The sequence below is a fragment of the Strix uralensis genome, chromosome 1 (assembly GCF_047716275.1).
Source record: "Strix uralensis isolate ZFMK-TIS-50842 chromosome 1, bStrUra1, whole genome shotgun sequence".
In the NCBI taxonomy this organism is placed as follows: Eukaryota; Metazoa; Chordata; class Aves; order Strigiformes; family Strigidae; genus Strix; species Strix uralensis.
Window position 1 is genome coordinate 81,439,629 of NC_133972.1, and position 16,509 is coordinate 81,456,137.

The 16,509-nt window shown below is 45.8% G+C and overlaps 1 protein-coding gene and 1 long non-coding RNA gene across 3 annotated transcripts in view; one reads left to right on the forward strand and one right to left on the reverse strand.

The window, feature by feature from the left end:
• Positions 1–6,712: 6,712 nt before the first annotated feature.
• On the reverse strand, positions 6,713–13,741 carry LOC141945271 (uncharacterized). Its single transcript, XR_012629476.1, has 3 exons — positions 13,476–13,741; positions 11,540–11,699; positions 6,713–9,189 (listed from the first exon to the last, which is right to left on the reverse strand). It is a non-coding gene; the product is annotated as an uncharacterized LOC141945271 (long non-coding RNA).
• Positions 13,742–15,515: 1,774 nt separating this feature from the next.
• The window catches only part of DUSP22 (dual specificity phosphatase 22), a 44,726-nt gene continuing 43,732 nt past the window's right edge, over positions 15,516–16,509 (forward strand). For both annotated transcript variants that reach the window (XM_074873172.1, XM_074873191.1), the window contains exon 1: positions 15,516–15,709. In XM_074873172.1, the coding sequence (XP_074729273.1) occupies positions 15,689–15,709 (21 nt within the window). In that variant the 5' untranslated portion in view covers positions 15,516–15,688. The remainder of the gene's footprint in view (positions 15,710–16,509) is intronic.

The window sequence follows — 16,509 nt, forward strand, 5'->3', positions numbered from 1 at the left end:
TGTGCTGTCTTTAAAGCTGATGGCTAGACACCATGAGAAAATACTGAAACAGGGTATTCATTAGAATGGCAGAGGAAAGGTCCAGGCAAAAAAATTGTGAAAGGCAAAGGCTAGCAGGGGAGAGCTACAATAGCTGTGTTTTTATGTAAGATCCCTTAGCAGAAAGTGATACAAGGAAAAAAGAAGCAGAATCATTGAATCCGAGACTAATTGAGGTTGGAAGGGATCTCTGGAGGTCACGTAGTCCAAGCTCCTCCTCAAAACAGGGAGCTTGTCACAGTCAGATCAGGTTGCTCAGGCCTTGCCCAGTTGGGTTTTGGTTACACACAGTCTCTCTGGGCACCTGTTTGAGTGCTTAAACACCCTCCCTCTGACCACGCATGAAACTCTAGAGGACCATGCTGGATGCTGGAGAATGGTACAATCATTTAATTTTAAAAGGATGATTTCAGCATTCGGATAAAGTGCCAGAAGTTATCAGTGAATGAGGTTTCAGGACTGGCAGGTCAAAAGCAATTTTGTTTAAGCCTTTGAAGTATGGCACAGAAAGACTCAAGACTTTTCTAAAAAACTCCTATGAGCTCTAAGGATAAGAGAACTTAAGTTTTATTTACATTGGTAGATAGACAGTTAATTCTTACATGATTTTGTTGATGTTATCTCTTTCAATGGCTGACCTGCCCATGTTTCTAACCCAGGTTTATGTCCCCATTTGACTGAAATGTTCATGGTCAGATACCTTTCTTAATGTTTAAAATATTCTGGGGAATGAGAGCCAGAATTAAAAAGAAGGATTTAATTTAGCCAGAATGTCTTCAACAGTGGGTCTTCTGTTTGGAGGTTCTTTTTGGCTTTCAAAATACAAGATGAAATGCCTCATAGTGTGCAGCCATCACCCAAAACCAAAGTCAATAAAAATGCTGTTGATTTTGGTGGAAGCAGAGTTAGGCTGACAGAGTTAGGCGGTTTTGAAAATTCTACCCATAGATGACAATTGAAACTACTCAGAAAATTAACTGTGATGGAAAAAATGCATAAGTAATAATATTTGAGACTGGGAGTTACATCTCACAATCTAGTAATGCTGTGTACTTGTGTAGGTGCTGGACCAACTCAGTTTTCTCACCTCTGTGCCACGCACACAGAGTCACACCCTGCCCAAGGCAAGGCAGAACTATTTTATTATCAAAGGGTGTCTCAGGAGGCCACAAAATAATGAAACAATATCTTTAATGTCACAAGCACACAAGCATGCAAAACATGTAGCAGACTTCCAGCTAGAGATTAACTTGGATGTTTATTCAGCTGCTAAGTAACATTTATAGTGGAAATAGTACATTTCAGGTCCTAGGGAGAGACTTACACCTTGTTCTAGATTACATGCTGGAGTGCGCTGTAGCTCCTCACAAGTTTGTGCATCTAGGCTTTGTGGAGCAGTTTGCTAACAACTGGCTACGTGAGAAAGGGCACAGCACCGAGGAACTGCTGACAACGGCGACGTGATGGGAAAATACCGAAAAGTATCAAAGAAGAACAAAGAACAGAAGCAGGACTATGTAGAAGGCCTTGCAGAAATCATAAGGGGCGGGATTGGTATTTAACCTTAGCAACCAAGGTATCTAACCTTAGCAACCTATAAGGAGCTCGCTTTTTGCAATATGTATGAACTGATTATTGTAGATATAAAAGAAGTGTGAGTACTAATAAAGTTGAGCCTTTGTGCATTAAATGATGGCTGGGCTCCCGCTGCGTTCTTTCAACAAGGCTTCACTGCTGAGGTGTCAGTGAAATAGGAGTAGTTGTGTTTTGAGATTGAATTCCAGTGAAGCTGATGTTAGGATGCAGCTAAGGTGAGTACCTGGTCCCAGGAAATGGATAGTTTTCTTCTGTTTCTTAGTCTAGAAGTAACTTCAAGGCCGGTCTCATTTCCAAGAAGTGTAGTGCTTCTAACTTTGCTGCTGCCCACATAACCGTCGTCACCATTTCTCCTTCATTTTTGCTGAAATAGCAACCTTCTCTCTGGTCATCCACCAAACTAACGTCACAATAGGGTCACTGAAGGCTCACTAAAGAGAGATCTGTGTCTAAAGCCAAGAAGAGCCAAAGGCCAATTTAAATGTGACTCTGTCCTGAAGTCACCATGAAAGAATTCCACCTTCTGTAGGAACAGCTGACATCATCAATTGCGTTGGTGACCAGAGAAGGGATTTTCTCCTCATTTTCTCTCTGCCCAGCTTGTAGTTGTGACCAGCTAAAGGAGGCGATATTTGATTCAGTTCTGTGTGAAAAAGATCAGCCTTTTGCAGCAAGGACTTTCACAGCTTGACTCAATGTATACAGGAGCACCTCCTTTGTTTCACATTATATTCCAGTCACTCCGAAAGCAGTGAGTTTGCATAGAAAATATTAAGGGACACAATACGATCTTCTGGAGGAAAATTTCAAGAAGGAAAGAAGCCATCACTAGCTCTAGAGATCAGGCTGGATTTATGCTATCATGTCATACATGAAAATAAGCACATTTGTGATGGGAAATACTGAAGATGACAAATGTGAAATGCCATTACTGGAAGCACTTTACAGAGTAGAACTGCCCTTAAGATGTTAAGTCTGGCTGAATTTGTAAAACTGAACAATACCTTTGGTGAGCTCAATAAGCATTACATACTGCTCTATATAAAAGATCCTTATTTTGAGTCAGAGTTGAAGAACAATGGAACAGCTGTGCCTGGTCAGACTGGTCAGATGGAAGGTCCTTTTAGACCTTTTCCAATGGTGGCTGAGAGCAGATACCTAGGGGGGAATTAAAAGGTAAGGTAAGGATATAGTGAAACTTTTCCAGAATCTTCTTCTGGCCTTCAGTGATGTGTAGCTCATGGACTTCCATTGCCAAAGGCTTTCCTATTCAGTGATCCTTTATGGACCTTTTTTTCCAGTTGCTTGTTGAGCCCCTGCAGCAACTTTGTACACACACTCTTTTGCAGCAAGGATTTCTACAGCTTAGCTCAATATATAAAGGACCACTGCCTTTGTTCGAGCCTGCTCTGTGCAAGTTTTATCTGATGCCCCTTAGCTCTTGTACTGGAGGAGAGACTAGGGACAGCTATTACCTAGTCTCTTTCCCTATGGCACCTACTTTAATAGATCTCTAAACACATCCTTCATCAGCCACCTCTTTTGCATGATGGAGTCTTCTGAGTTCGTATCTTACACAGCAGCATGTTCCACACTCAGGTAGGTAATATATGTACCCATGAATTATTCTCAAACTCCAAAGCTTCTGGATGAACAGGTAGTTTGGAAGGAAGGTTTACTGACTTGAGATGTGTTTTCCCCATAGAAAATTCTGGTTAATTTTAAATAATACATTATTTTTGTGCAAAATGATGAATTTGGTGGTAAAAGCATTAAAGTTTTAACAATACTAATCTCTCTTCATCCCATTTCTTCTTATAAGCTGGTTTAAAAAGTAGATATTTTGGTTTACTTGAAAGCCCAACTTTACTTTTATACTGAAAACCAGTTTAGCCAGAAAAATTCTGCCATTCTTCCGGAAAAAAGGTCCAAAATCAAACTCCTTTGCATGGTTGCTGTCATTCTCAATGGCTGAAGCCCAGATTCTTGGAGGGCAGAAATGAAGGTAAAAGACAAGCTTACATAAAAAGGGAAGCAAACAGTCAGTTGTAACTAGCGTTTGACCCATCCACCCTTCATGTTTTATTTTCCTGCAGTTTGGTCTCTAGAGAATGAAAGATAGTAAGGCTTGGAGCTGTGGTTTGGGAGCAAGAAGAGGACAGGGAGGAATGGTGAGATGAATGAGGGACAAAGATTAAGGGGAAGGATAAAAGAGGATTTGGATAAATATGTACTGCAGAAACCAGGTGATCTTGCTTCCACATATGCAGAAGACCTGTGCTTTGGCTGTTGGATTGAGCAATGATTCATCACTGCAACAGAATAAAGAAAATGTATGTTTTCTCCTTTCTTCCTTCCTTCCTTCCTTCCTTCCTTCCTTCCTTCCTTCCTTCCTTCCTTCCTTCCTTCCTTCCTTCCTTCCTTCCTTCCTTCCTTCCTTCCTTCCTTCCTTCCTTCCTTCCTTCCTTCCTTCCTTCCTTCCTTCCTTCCTTCCTTCCTTCCTTCCTTCCTTCCTTCCTTCCTTCCTCCCTTCCTCCCTCCCTCCCTCCCTCCCTCCCTCCCTCCCTCCCTCCCTCCCTTGACAGATTGGAGCTGGCTGACTGTCACCTTTTGGCTTCCAATAGAACATAAACGTCGTTGGGAGTTTTTGAAGACAGAGACATACAGTAGTTTGATTTGACTCAGCAAAATCAACCCCTTTTATGAAAGGTCTATTTCAGATTTCTTTTAGGGGCAGAGAGGCACTGAATGTGCAGCATGGACAGGATGTCATAGCTCCTGTTCCTCGAGAGTCGGTGCTTTACCTTGTTCTGTTTTCTGACAAACTACAGAAAACATTATTTCCTGTCACTTGTGTTCTAAAATAATCCCCACTGTCGGAGTGAATAAACCAAAAAAGGTCTGTGTGTTTCACAGAGCATCCTGCTGCTACATAGATTGTCCACTAAAACGTCAAATGGAAATACTTTTCTTCTGTATGATCACTCCTATGGGTGTCAGTTATGTATAAGTGGAGGATGCTTCAGCAAGGAGAGGACAAAAGAGCCGGTGGAACAGCTGGTAACTCTTTCTTTGCTGTGTGAACTTTTTTTCCCTTGAGCTTCTTGGGATTGGTATTTCAAACAGCATAAGCTATTGCCACCTGGAGTAGCACCAGCTCTGCTGCTCAGCTGTGAGTTGTAGCAACACACATAGCAGAATTATGTCTTGGGAAAGTCACAGCAGCAACTGTCTACCCCAGGGGACGTGTATACCAATACGGACAACTTCCACTAGCCCTTCTCCTTCCTACATCCTTTCTGCTGAAGACTTCACTTCTTTCAGAAAATACACAAAGCAACCTGTGGAAATGTTAATTTGCTCATCTCTTTATGTTGCTTCTCTGTTTCCTGTACTGAAGAGGCCAACATGTTTGATTAACATAGATCCTAGCCTTTTGCAAATACATCTGTCATAATCCTGCTGATCCTGAGATGTGGAATGAAGGTGAATCTGGTGAAGATTCATGCATTGGGTTCATGAAGTTCTTCAGGTCTAGCAACACTGCAGTTATCTTTTAACTCTGGCTTTAGAGGTGTGTTTTCTGGGCACTGAATCTCTGGAACCTTTTCCAGGAAAAGGGATCTTGTGGTCCAGCTGCCCCAGCTCATTTTTGAAAGCAGTTTTGTTCTAGTAGCTTTTGTCTTTGTTATTTCTTTCCTAGTGTGATATTTTGTGTTCAGCCCTGCAGACAACCTGGTGCCATTAAGCCACAGCCATCCTATTGTTCTGCGGTGCTTCCAATTTGCATGGGAAATTATTCATGTTAATAACTCTCCATTGTTCATGTCTTATCTTCCTAAGTCATGTCAGAGAGCCACACAATACAAGCCCTGCTGTCAAAAGGCTTCTGTACACTTTAAGGCATGAGGTGATTTGCCTTCAGTGAATTCAAATGAATTCAAGGCTTCTAGGGACTTATGTAAAATCAGCCAGAATTCTTAAGATTTTCTTAATTTCCTCTCAGGTCATGTTGTCCACCTTTGCCTCTGATAGCAGTCTTTGACCCAAATATTTCTGACTGTGCTACTGCTGAGCCTGTCATGTTTCAGAGGGAGACCACTTGTTCTGCATGGCAACGGAGGGTGTTCAGCTCGCAGTGCAAGGGAAGGCTACTTTCTCTGCTGAGGTTGGGTTAAGATGTTGATTACAGATATCACTTGAATTCAGCAAACAATATTTGGCCTACCCTTGCATTTGCTGCGAAGGGGTTTCTACAAACTGACAGAATAATTGCTGGTCATGTGAAGATACTGAGGCGTTTAGGTTCATTGCTGTTTTTCCCCATTTGTATACACAAGATAATGCTCGGGGAAAAAAAAACACAACAGGTTTTTAGCCATTAGATTCATGAACGTGTTTTCCTAATCTTCAAAAACTGCTGATGTGCTCATATTACAAGAAAAAAGTTAATGTTTGATGGGTATAATCCAAACTACAAAAGTAACACTAATATAAGATGCAATGTCTTGTACATAACTGCAGAAAACTTTAACATGTTTTTAGAGTATAAGGGAGTGCTTTAAAAAACATCAAAGCATCTTTTCAGTTGCTGTTTAAAGCCACTCTTGTTTCTCAGTTTTTAAGCACTATCACTCAGCACTGGTTTTGCTTCCTAATGTTGATTTGCTTTCAGCTGAGCCTTTGTTTCACAAACTTTATGAAACACACCTGCTTAAACACTTTGGCAATATGGAGCAAATCTGAAAATGGCTCAGTATCTATTATTTCATAACTGAAACCCAGTCAGGTTTCTTTTGTATTTTAGTATGATATTGTAAGCCACACAGGAAACCTACCTTCATTTCTATAGTGACTTATTCTAGAATATTTGGTCAGATATTATCAACTATATAATATATTAAAATTACTCAGTGTTGGCACCACTCCTAATTACAAGCCCATCTACATGCATTATAGCTCTATTCGGATATTAAGAGTATAAAATGAGTTTCATTTTCTGCCAGACGACACATAAAGTAACCATCAAAGCAGGTGAAATAATAATCAAATGAACAAAGACACTGTGAAATTTCCTGAAATGTCTTCTTTCTTTATTTACAAAAAGATTAGGTCAAGTGAATCTTTTATGACAAATGGTGTTCCTGTTCCTCCTGACATCAATGACAAAGCTTCATTGACTTCACTGGCAGCATAAGCTGTTCCTGTCAGGCAGTAAAAATACAAACCCTGACTGTGCCTTCATGGACTTCACTGTAAATTCGCCTTAACCCTACCCAAATCTAACTAGAATTTGATGATTGCATTCCCTCCAGGTAGGTTTGACTCCTTCTGAACAAAGTTCAATTGTTCACAATGAAGAGACAAAAGTATTTTTGCTTACAGAACCAGGTTCAGAAACATGAGTTAATGAAATAAAACTTAGTAAGCCTGCTGATAAGCAGAACATTCAGACTGTCATCAGCATTGCCAGATGGATTTCAGTGGAAATATATTGCTTTTTCACAAGTAGTGTGCTGGCAGACTACACAATTTTCTCAGGTTAAGGGGAAGCTTAGACATAAGGAAGACTAAAAACTTTCTGGTCTCAGAGACAAATACATCTCCTTGCTCCTCACCCTTCTCCCTGTTCTAATTTCCCCCAGCATTTTGTATAATGGTATTTTTCAGAAATTTTTTCACAGGATTCCCCAAACCCCAAAAGGCTCATTAAAAAGCCTTAGTTTTAAGGAGGGTCCTTTTGTGGATTAGTAACTGGTTAGAGGATGAAAAGCAAAGGTGGGAGCTACTGATCATTTTTCACAATTAAAGGAAGTTGCAAGAGGAAGGCTGGGGAAGGAGAGCGTGCCAGGTCCTGCATTGTCCAACACATTCCCAAATGGGCTGGAAGAGATGGTGGATAGCCAAGGTGGCTGATGATACAAAGTTGTTTCCAACAGTCAAAAACAAAAGCTGCTTGAGAAAGTAGCACAGGAATCTCACATTATCGACTGACTGGGTAGCAAAATGGCAGAGAAAATACAATGCTTTGATAAATACAAAGTGGTGCATATGGGAAAAATACAGCCTAATAAATGCAAACCATTCTGAATGAGCAGTTGCCACTCAAGAAAGAGATCTTGGAGTCACTGTAAATGTTAACATAAAAACACCAGCTTAACATTCAGACCAGAGACTGGGTGTGCCCTTGGCTCACATACCTGAGCTGCTGGTTGCCAGAAGCTGGAAGATTCAAAAGGGGAAGGAACCCTCCGTACTCACCCTGTTTCTTTTAGGTGTCCACTACTTGCCACTGTTGAGAGATGTGGAGCTATATGGATCTTTGCTGTGACCTAGAACAGCTGCTTTTATATCCTTATGTAAAATCAACTGTTCGAGAGAAGATCTAACCTGGAGTTGCAAAGGAAAGTGAAACTATAGAGAAGTATAAAACCTGAGAACCAGTGTCTAAAGTCGTGCATGTAATCAAGTCCCAGACAAAGGACCAAAGGATCAGAACAAACAAAAAAGCCTTAGAAGAGACCACAGGAGACTCAGAATTAACCCTTGACAGATTAGAAGCTTGCTGGGTGTTGCTGGTGCTTTAGCACAGGGGTTGACTAAAACTCCAAAATATCACAATGAAACATCACAGAAACACTTGAAGAGCTCGAGACAGGTGTGAGCAATATGTCCTGCAACTGCAAGGTGTCCAGTAGGTGCAGAAAGAGACAGACATCAGCTTAGTGAACAGAGTGTATACAAGGAAGACAGTATGAGCAGTTCCAGTAATTCTTCTCTTGGAAAAAGCCACTGGTTGGAAAGATCAGTGAGCTGTCAACCTGAAAGCAAACAGGACCCACCCCAGTGTGACATAACTTTGCTGATGACTGTGCCTGTTGTGCTGGACAAGGCATATCGGATATTATAATGCCTGAAAATGTCCTTAGTTTAATGACCCTGAATTTACACCATGTGCAGTGGGATACAGGTTTACATACCAACATCAGATGTTAATCTGTACTTAACGGGGTCACAACAGTGGAATAGTTTGTCAGCAGACACAGTGCTCAGCAGGAAGTGATGTTAGGAGAACAGAGATATGCAGAAGTATGGGGAGACAGATACAGAGGCAAACAGTAGAATTTGAAGTCCTGGCAATGTTACTGCTTCCTGAGCTTGACATGATTCACATCCCCAAAGGTACTAAACAGTTGCTGAGAGCAGTTGCAATCATACTGATCCAGGGTGTCTCAGGTGGCCACATACTTAGAGAGAAAACACATTTTTTATTATAACTTGCAGAAGGCAGGCAGGCAGAGAATAACCTGAGAATGTCTGTGTGATTTACACCTATACATGCAAAGAGGCATGTTTCTTGGCTGTAGGAGTGCTCTGTGCTCTGCTTCTCACTCGTCTCCTGTTCTCAGCTGCCCCACAGACAGCCCACTGAAGTGTCCTGGACATGCAGAATCCCAGATGCACTGGAGACATATTGCCAGACTTTCTAGGTAACCATGTAGCTTGGAAGCAACTTTGGAGGGAGGGACTCTGTTGCCATGGTCAGATAGATAACTGCAACAGATCAAAATAACCAAACCAAGTGAAAACCCTGGAAGGAAAATTGACTAACTTAACTCTGGATTGAATCGAGTAACTAACTCTGATACTGTATCGAGAGCAAGCCACCAGTACAAGCAACAGCGCAAGGGCCTCAAATAACTGAACGTTCTTGGAGGAATGTAGTGAACACGTTGGAAGTGCAAGTATTTGGATTGTGGTTTTCATAAATGGTATTTAAGGGCTACTATCTTCGATTTTGGCCAAGAAAACAAAATATGGAATAGAGAACTGTAGCTTTAACTGTTTTCAGTTTTCCAAACACAGGAACTCTTAAGACACATCCCATTAAGCAGAAGCTATTGGGAAAATGTCATCAAAATAAAGATCTCTGCCTAGTGTTTTGGCTGGAGGCAGGCTGTGATTACTGAATATCACAGTCTACACCGAGTATCATGGGATGGTGGAGGGCTGGGGAACTACCTCCTGGCACTAACCACAGCTGCTTCTGCAGCTGATTCAAAGATTCCTGCTGACTTTGGCGGGTCACACCCTAATGGCTTTCAACTGATGGCTGAACACCTCAATGGTGTCCACCAAGTTTCAGTGGGAACCTCAAAACTGACCTCTTTCTACTCTGAAGAGATTTCATGGACCATATGAGAGAAGTCCAATGGATACTATGGTCTATTGGCTTTCTGAAGGGAGGTGTTGTGAAGGCTCTGTTCCCCCAGGATTACATGTATATGAACTGGAAGCAGCGGTTAGGTTATTATAATATTACTTTTCCATTTGTTGAGGACACTTTGACGTGTGCCCAGAGAAATGAATACATACCTAGCTTATCAAGGGAATGCATTTGGATATTTTCACTCACACTCAGCAATGGACTATTCTTAGTAACTAATAATATACATGTGCCTTGCAGCATGCTTTTTGATAGCCTTGTTCCTATTCTTTAGGGATCTAATATTTTACCATATTTCTAAAGAATCTTAGATTAAAAAAAAGTCTTACTCTTTTTATAACATGGCAGTTTCTTACAGTGAAAAATAAGTAGAGCTGCTGCCAGGACCAATTTCTTTCTTACATACACATTGGAGGCAAAGGTGTCAGGCTGACCTGGTAAGTATGTCCCAAGTCAAAGCAGTATAAATTAAGGGTTAGAACTGACTGCTATAAATGTTAAAGAACTGATATATTTTTTAACCACTTAGTGAAACCAGAATTTTCAAGGCCTATTATTTTTTTCTGTGTCTTATTTTCTAAATGTTTAAACCAAGCACCCCACAGCAATCCCAGTATCTGCACTTCATTTGCAATCCATCATGAGTTTTAAGGTGGATTCGTTTTTTTTTTTAAAGCCTGAAGTATATACAAACAAAAGTAGCTGCTGGCAGGTTTAGAGACACAGAAGTGCAGTAATTTGGTACACAGTTGCCATGGCAGCTAACCTACATCTAAATTAGCCTATACGCTTTTCTCAGGCTCTCTCTAGAGTTGTTCCTCCTGTTTGAATTGTCAGTTCCTTTTTTTTGAGACCTGACTTCCGCAAAGCCCTCCTTTGTGCCACTTTGGCCTCATCTGCTGGCTCAGCCCTTTCATCCTGGCGTATTCCATATTCTGTTGATATTATCTGTTAATGGAAGGGGAAGCAAGAGGAGTATGAGGCCGAGGGAAATGATGGTCTTCCAGCTACTCTGCCTGTTGAGAGCAGCTTCTCGAAAGCTGATTTTTGCTGAAGTAAACCACAGTGGTAACTCCCTTCAGTTTCAGGACTTAAAGCTTGTTGCAAATAATTGATTTTGAAGTTACTGCAGATTCACAGCAACATAATAAAAGCCAAATTTGGCCTTAAGAAAGTGAATTTATCAAATGATGAATGAATTCTGCTCTGGATGCATGGCAGTAAATCAGGGTGCTATCTCTTCTATCCAGAAAACAGGCTTTGAAATGCTTTAGCAAAGCTTATTACCAAGTACAAATATTAAAAGAAAGGGCAATGAGTTCTCCAAGCTCTTTCCCTTCCATTGGCCTCCCTCTCAGCACAGTTATAAAGCAAGCCCAGTGCTATTTATGGATTTTAAGGTTTCATTATTTATTTCTGGTGAAACAGTTCCTTTCTGTCAAATCACTCTATTTCAGAGGAAAACCTGGCTATTTCTGATCAATCACCCTTTTTATCTCCCTTCTTGCCACCTCTGAGAACTAAGTTGTGACGCAGATTCAGGGGAACCCAGCCCAGGTCTTATCAGTTCCTGACAGATCATGGATAGCCGACATGCCTTCTGCCTATGGCTGAACATAAGCTCAGGGTCTACAGAAAGTGAGATCAGAAGATAAGAAGCAGAGAGTATTTACTTACTTATTTTTAACATAGCTCAGCGTACTGTCAAAGCAGAAGTTTTGTCTAATTTTTAAGAAGGTTCAGTTTCGGTATCAGTTTGGTTGGTTCCTAGTTTTCAGGCAATTGCCTAGAAGACGGTCGCTGCTGCTGAAGACTTGTCATTGCCAGATACATTTGCCTGCAAAGTCAAGAAGTGGGGATTACTCAATTTATCATCCTCATATCACAAAGTAGTAGAAAAATCCCCGGATTTGTAGGATTACAGGCCATGCTAAAGTGATCTCTTTTCAGGGATACTGAAAGCTGTGAGATTCAGCAAGAGCTTTTTGCTCTTATTTTCTGAGTTCATTTATTCAGTCCAGTCCAGTCATCTCAGGACAGCTTGCTTTTTAAAATGGACTTTCAAAATATTAAAAACAGTGCAGATACTAAGCACAAGGAATAAGATCTTGAGAAGTGACAATGAATAAATACTTTATGATGATTTAGGCTTGCTGAAGACCTGCCCCCATAAATGCATTATGCAGTAGTTTATTAAACAGCTGAAGAACTGAAACAATTGGGTTTTGGAATAACTGGCAAGAGAGACAGGTCTGGCAACAGTATCAGGATTCCCCCTCTAGACCTGTGGGGAGGAGAAGGAGATACTATACATCATGGTAAATGTTTAAGGGAGAAGTGGATTTCCTCCCACTGCTTTTTAATCTTAGTATGTTACACTCTCCCACTCTAATTTTTGCTCTTTCACTGTAAAAAGCTGCATGCATGCAATAAAATTCTAATAAGGGAAAGCACTGCAGGCTGAAGTAGGCATCCTGAAGGGAGTCACAAAACTTGAAAATAAAACAGATAATCACACTTCCCATTCAGAAGAATGGGAATGTGTGACACTTCCCATTCAAAAAAATATCAGCTAAGTTATATACTTGTATTCCATCTGTATTGTCTAATATAACATAACAATTTCACATGAATTGCCCATGAAAAGTACTTTTCAGGGCTCTTTGCAAAGATCAGAAATATTGTTATTGGCATTTTACAGATGGAGAAACTGAGTTATGGGGAACAGAACTGACCAGCCCAGACTTCCAGCACATTGACTGCAAGGCCTTCCACCTATCACGGACCTCTTAGCACAACACAGATCTCCGAAGTTATCAGGGATGTAATTTATTGTTTATCCTTCTGTCTCACAAAAAGAAGCTACTTGCCAGAGTTGCTGACAAGGAATTCTTTTGCTTTGGGGGCACAGTGTGTTTAGTAGTTATTATGTCAAGCTGTGATTCATACTGTTTGGATCTCAGTCATATTTAGCATGGCATGAGAATGAAGTAAATTACATTCTGGAGAGCTTTGCCAATGAAATATGAAAGCCAATATCTGTGATAAAGCTCACTGCTATGCTTTTCAGCAGTACTGAGGGAGAGGCGCAAGTACATTAAGTCAGGTGTCTGTCCTTCCCAGCCTTACAGAGAGATCGCTCTGATGTTTTTGAGGCTGATGATGACATGATAGAGCCCCCAATCTCTGTGAAGCTTCAGGGAGGGAGAGGTTCAGGAATGGTTCAAAAGTAAAAGCGTCTCTCTGGTGTTCCCCTGTTCTGCTGCGAGCTGAGGGATACTGCTAGGTCCAAGAGGCTGGGGGCAGGGGAGTCATGAGGTGAAGACAAGGTCCTGATCCCAAACAGACAAGGTTGAAGCATGTGTTGGCTTCCTACTGCCCTGCTGGCACAGTTCCATAGGGAGACGCAGGTATGCAGAAAGCAGTGGGGGCTGCCTCACACCAAGCCTCACCTAACCTGGGTTGAGGTGTAGCTCGGCAGTGCTCCCAAGGCCACCCAATTCAGACAGAGCAGAAGCGGCCTAGCCTCAGCAGTCCATGCTGCTGGCTTTACTCTTACAACCCCAGGATAAGATTACTCAGAAAACCTCTTGCTAGCACCCTGCCTCCTCACCGGTCACTCGACACACCACTGTCAAGGAAGTTGGCACCAAACTGCCTGCCAGCTGCAGACCGCTCAGGAGCCCGTCCCGCCTCAGCTGCCCTGGGCTGTGCTTCTCCAGCAGCACTGCTCTCAGGCATGTTCCCTTCCCTGGAAATTTAAGCATCTGTGGTGATGATACGGCTGTTTCAAGGCAAGAGTTTTCCAGCTTTCTAGGCAGTTAAACCGATGGCTTAACTTCTGTTGGCTTTCAAGCGTGTCATTGGCTTCTGTGGGAACAGCACCGGTTTTTGAAGACATGGCAATCCAATGACATGCCACTGCTGAGGCGACTGGTCCTGCTCCCTGTCTCCGTGTGTGCTGGTCTGACCCCATGGGGAGCAGGCTGTCACCCTCCAGCTTTCTATGGGGTTCGTTCTCTAAACAAGTTTGGTGTTGGGTCAGACAGGTGTCGAGGATTGCTTAAGGAAAGGGTCACAGCTGTAGTGGGTATCATGGAGGACGTGAGACTGCCTCTTTGGCAACAGCCAGCACTTGATTGCAACTGGAGGTTGTGAAATTGTCCCCTTAGAGTGTGCTTGAACACACGGATGGGCAACCACTGAGTCCCCCATCACTCATCTATCCATCATTTCAGAGTTCATCCATCAGTTATCTGATACCTGGCTTCACTGCCTGTCGGCTTTACCCTATTCTCCATCTTTCACCCTTCCACTGCCTGTCTTGGGCTACAGATGCCCCTGACCTGCCCAGTCCTACTGAACGGTGCCCAGCAAATGACATCTTGACATCACTTTTTATATACATTTCACACTGATGCATGTAATAAATGCATAGAGAACCTAGTGGTGGCTACACAGCAGCATCCGTCTTTGTTCTGCATTTGAGCCGCTAAGGATTTCACTTTTCTGGGGGTGGATGTTACTGCGCTGGTTAATGGCAGAGATCTTATGTAGTACTATATCCTGTCCCTGCATATTTAAACTGTGCGTATCCCTTAGGTCCTTGCCTGTATTCCCTATCACATTAACTCTTCGGAGTAGATTTCCTTCACTAACCACCAAATCCTCCATCCCATCACCACACCTCAAAGCGCATCCCTCTGGCTCTAGGGATGTGGCTGCATCATGACATGTTTAGCTGCGCATTAGGGAGCAAAGGATGGGTGTGGAATGGCTGAGCGTGGCTTTGGAGCCACACTTGCTGTGACTCTGCAATAAGCATCTTCCCCTGCCTGAGGAGGGTTGGACCGGGAGACCTCCGGCAGTCCCTTCCCACCTCAGCCAGCCCGATTCCGCGATGTTTGCTTCAACCTATTTGCTTTCTCTTCTTTGTTCGTCTAGTCAAGGGCGTGAATGTCCTTCGCCGGCTGGGGTCCCGGAGCAGGAGGCCACGGCAGCGCGCTGGCTCTCCGCGCAGCCGGGCCCTCACACCCGCAGCCCAGCGCCTTTCCTCCGCCCAATGCCCGGGCTGCACGCCGCGGAGGAACCGGCTGGCCAGCGGGAGGCTGCGGCGGCAGCGCGGGGCCTGCTGCGCGCCGCCAGGCAGGACACCGCGCCCGCCGTGGACTGTTTGAGGTCGAAACAAAACCGGTTTGGGTCCCCGGCAGGCGGGCAGCACCCGCCCGCTCCAGCGCGGCGTGCCGCAGCCCTGCCCTCCCCGGGCGGTACCTGCCAGGCAGCCGCAGCGCGGCTCTGGGAGGCGGCGCCCCGCGGGAGACGACCCCGGCCCGGCGCGCCCCTGCCCGGCGCGGCCCCTCCCCTCAGGAACGGGGCGAGGCCGCGCCGGGCGCCGCTACAGGTGGGGCAGGTCGGCGGCGCGGGGGCCGCCGGGAGTCGTAGTTCCGGCGGGCGGACGGCGGCGGGGCGGGGCGGCGGCGCGGACTACAAGGCCCAGGGCGTCCCGCGGGCCGGGGCTTTAACCGCACGCGGGGGGGCGGCGGCGGGGGGAGGAGGCAGTTCCTGGTGGTGCGGCCCCGCCGCTCGCCGCTCCCGGGGGCGGCCGAGCGGAAACCCGCCCCCAGCCGCCAGGAGAAAGCTCCGGTCAGGGCGGGGGGAGATGCGCCTTCCCAACAACGGCAAAGCCGCGGCCATCCTTAATTAGCAATTAGCTCGTCCCCGGTCATCCCCCCCGCCCCCCGTCAGCCCTGTCCCATGCGCGCCGACCCGCCGGTGGCAGCTGGCGACGGCTCCTCCCGCGGTGCCGGCGCGCGGGTCGCTTAAGCCATGGGGAATGGGATGAACAAGGTAACGCCGCTCGTCGCCGTTGCTGCTGCGCGTGAGTGCGGGGGCCGGGGGCGGCCGGTCCCTCCCCGCCGCGGCGCCCCCGCCTTTGTCTCGCCCCCGGGCGCCCGCTTCAGGAACAAAGGCCAGGGCAGGAGAGGCGTCTGCCTTCAACTTCGGGGGTCCCCCGCCCCGGGGAGGAGGAAGGGTGGGGGGGAGGCGAGGGGGAAGGAGCCGGTGGCCGCGCCGCTCCCTCGGGGCGCGCCTCCTCCCCAGCCGCAGCGCGGGCAGGCAGGAGGGGGGGCCCCGGTTTCGGTGATGCTCGCCCGGGTTTCCCCTCGCCGGGCGAAGCCAGCCGGCGGGGCTGGGGGCGGCTCCGCGCCCCCAGCGGTCGCTGACGGCCGCCGTGCACCCCCCACGCCCCGGCGCGGCGCTTTGGTCCGCCGCAGCGCCGGGCCCTTCCCCGCCGCGGGCCGGTGCCGGCGCCCTCCTCGGCTGTGCCCCTCGCTGGCGGCGGTGCCCTGGAGCGGAGCTTGGGGCAGAGCCCAGCACACCCCGCCTGTCCCCGACTTGCGGCAGGACCCGGAGCGCCGGGCTGTCAGCCCGGGCAACCCAGCGAGCGCGGGATTAAGTCATTTAACTTCTCCATCCCTCGTTCCGCCCCCCCAAGCTGGAGTGCGGGCCCGCGGGGTCTCCCCGGGCGGGGAGCCGGCGGCGGGCGCGGGCGGTCGCTGGAGGGCTGGTCCCGGTGCCGGTGGGACAGGAAAGCGCTTGGCCCCGGTGGAGATCGCAGCGAGGAAGGAAGATGGATCTGTTTTGCAAAG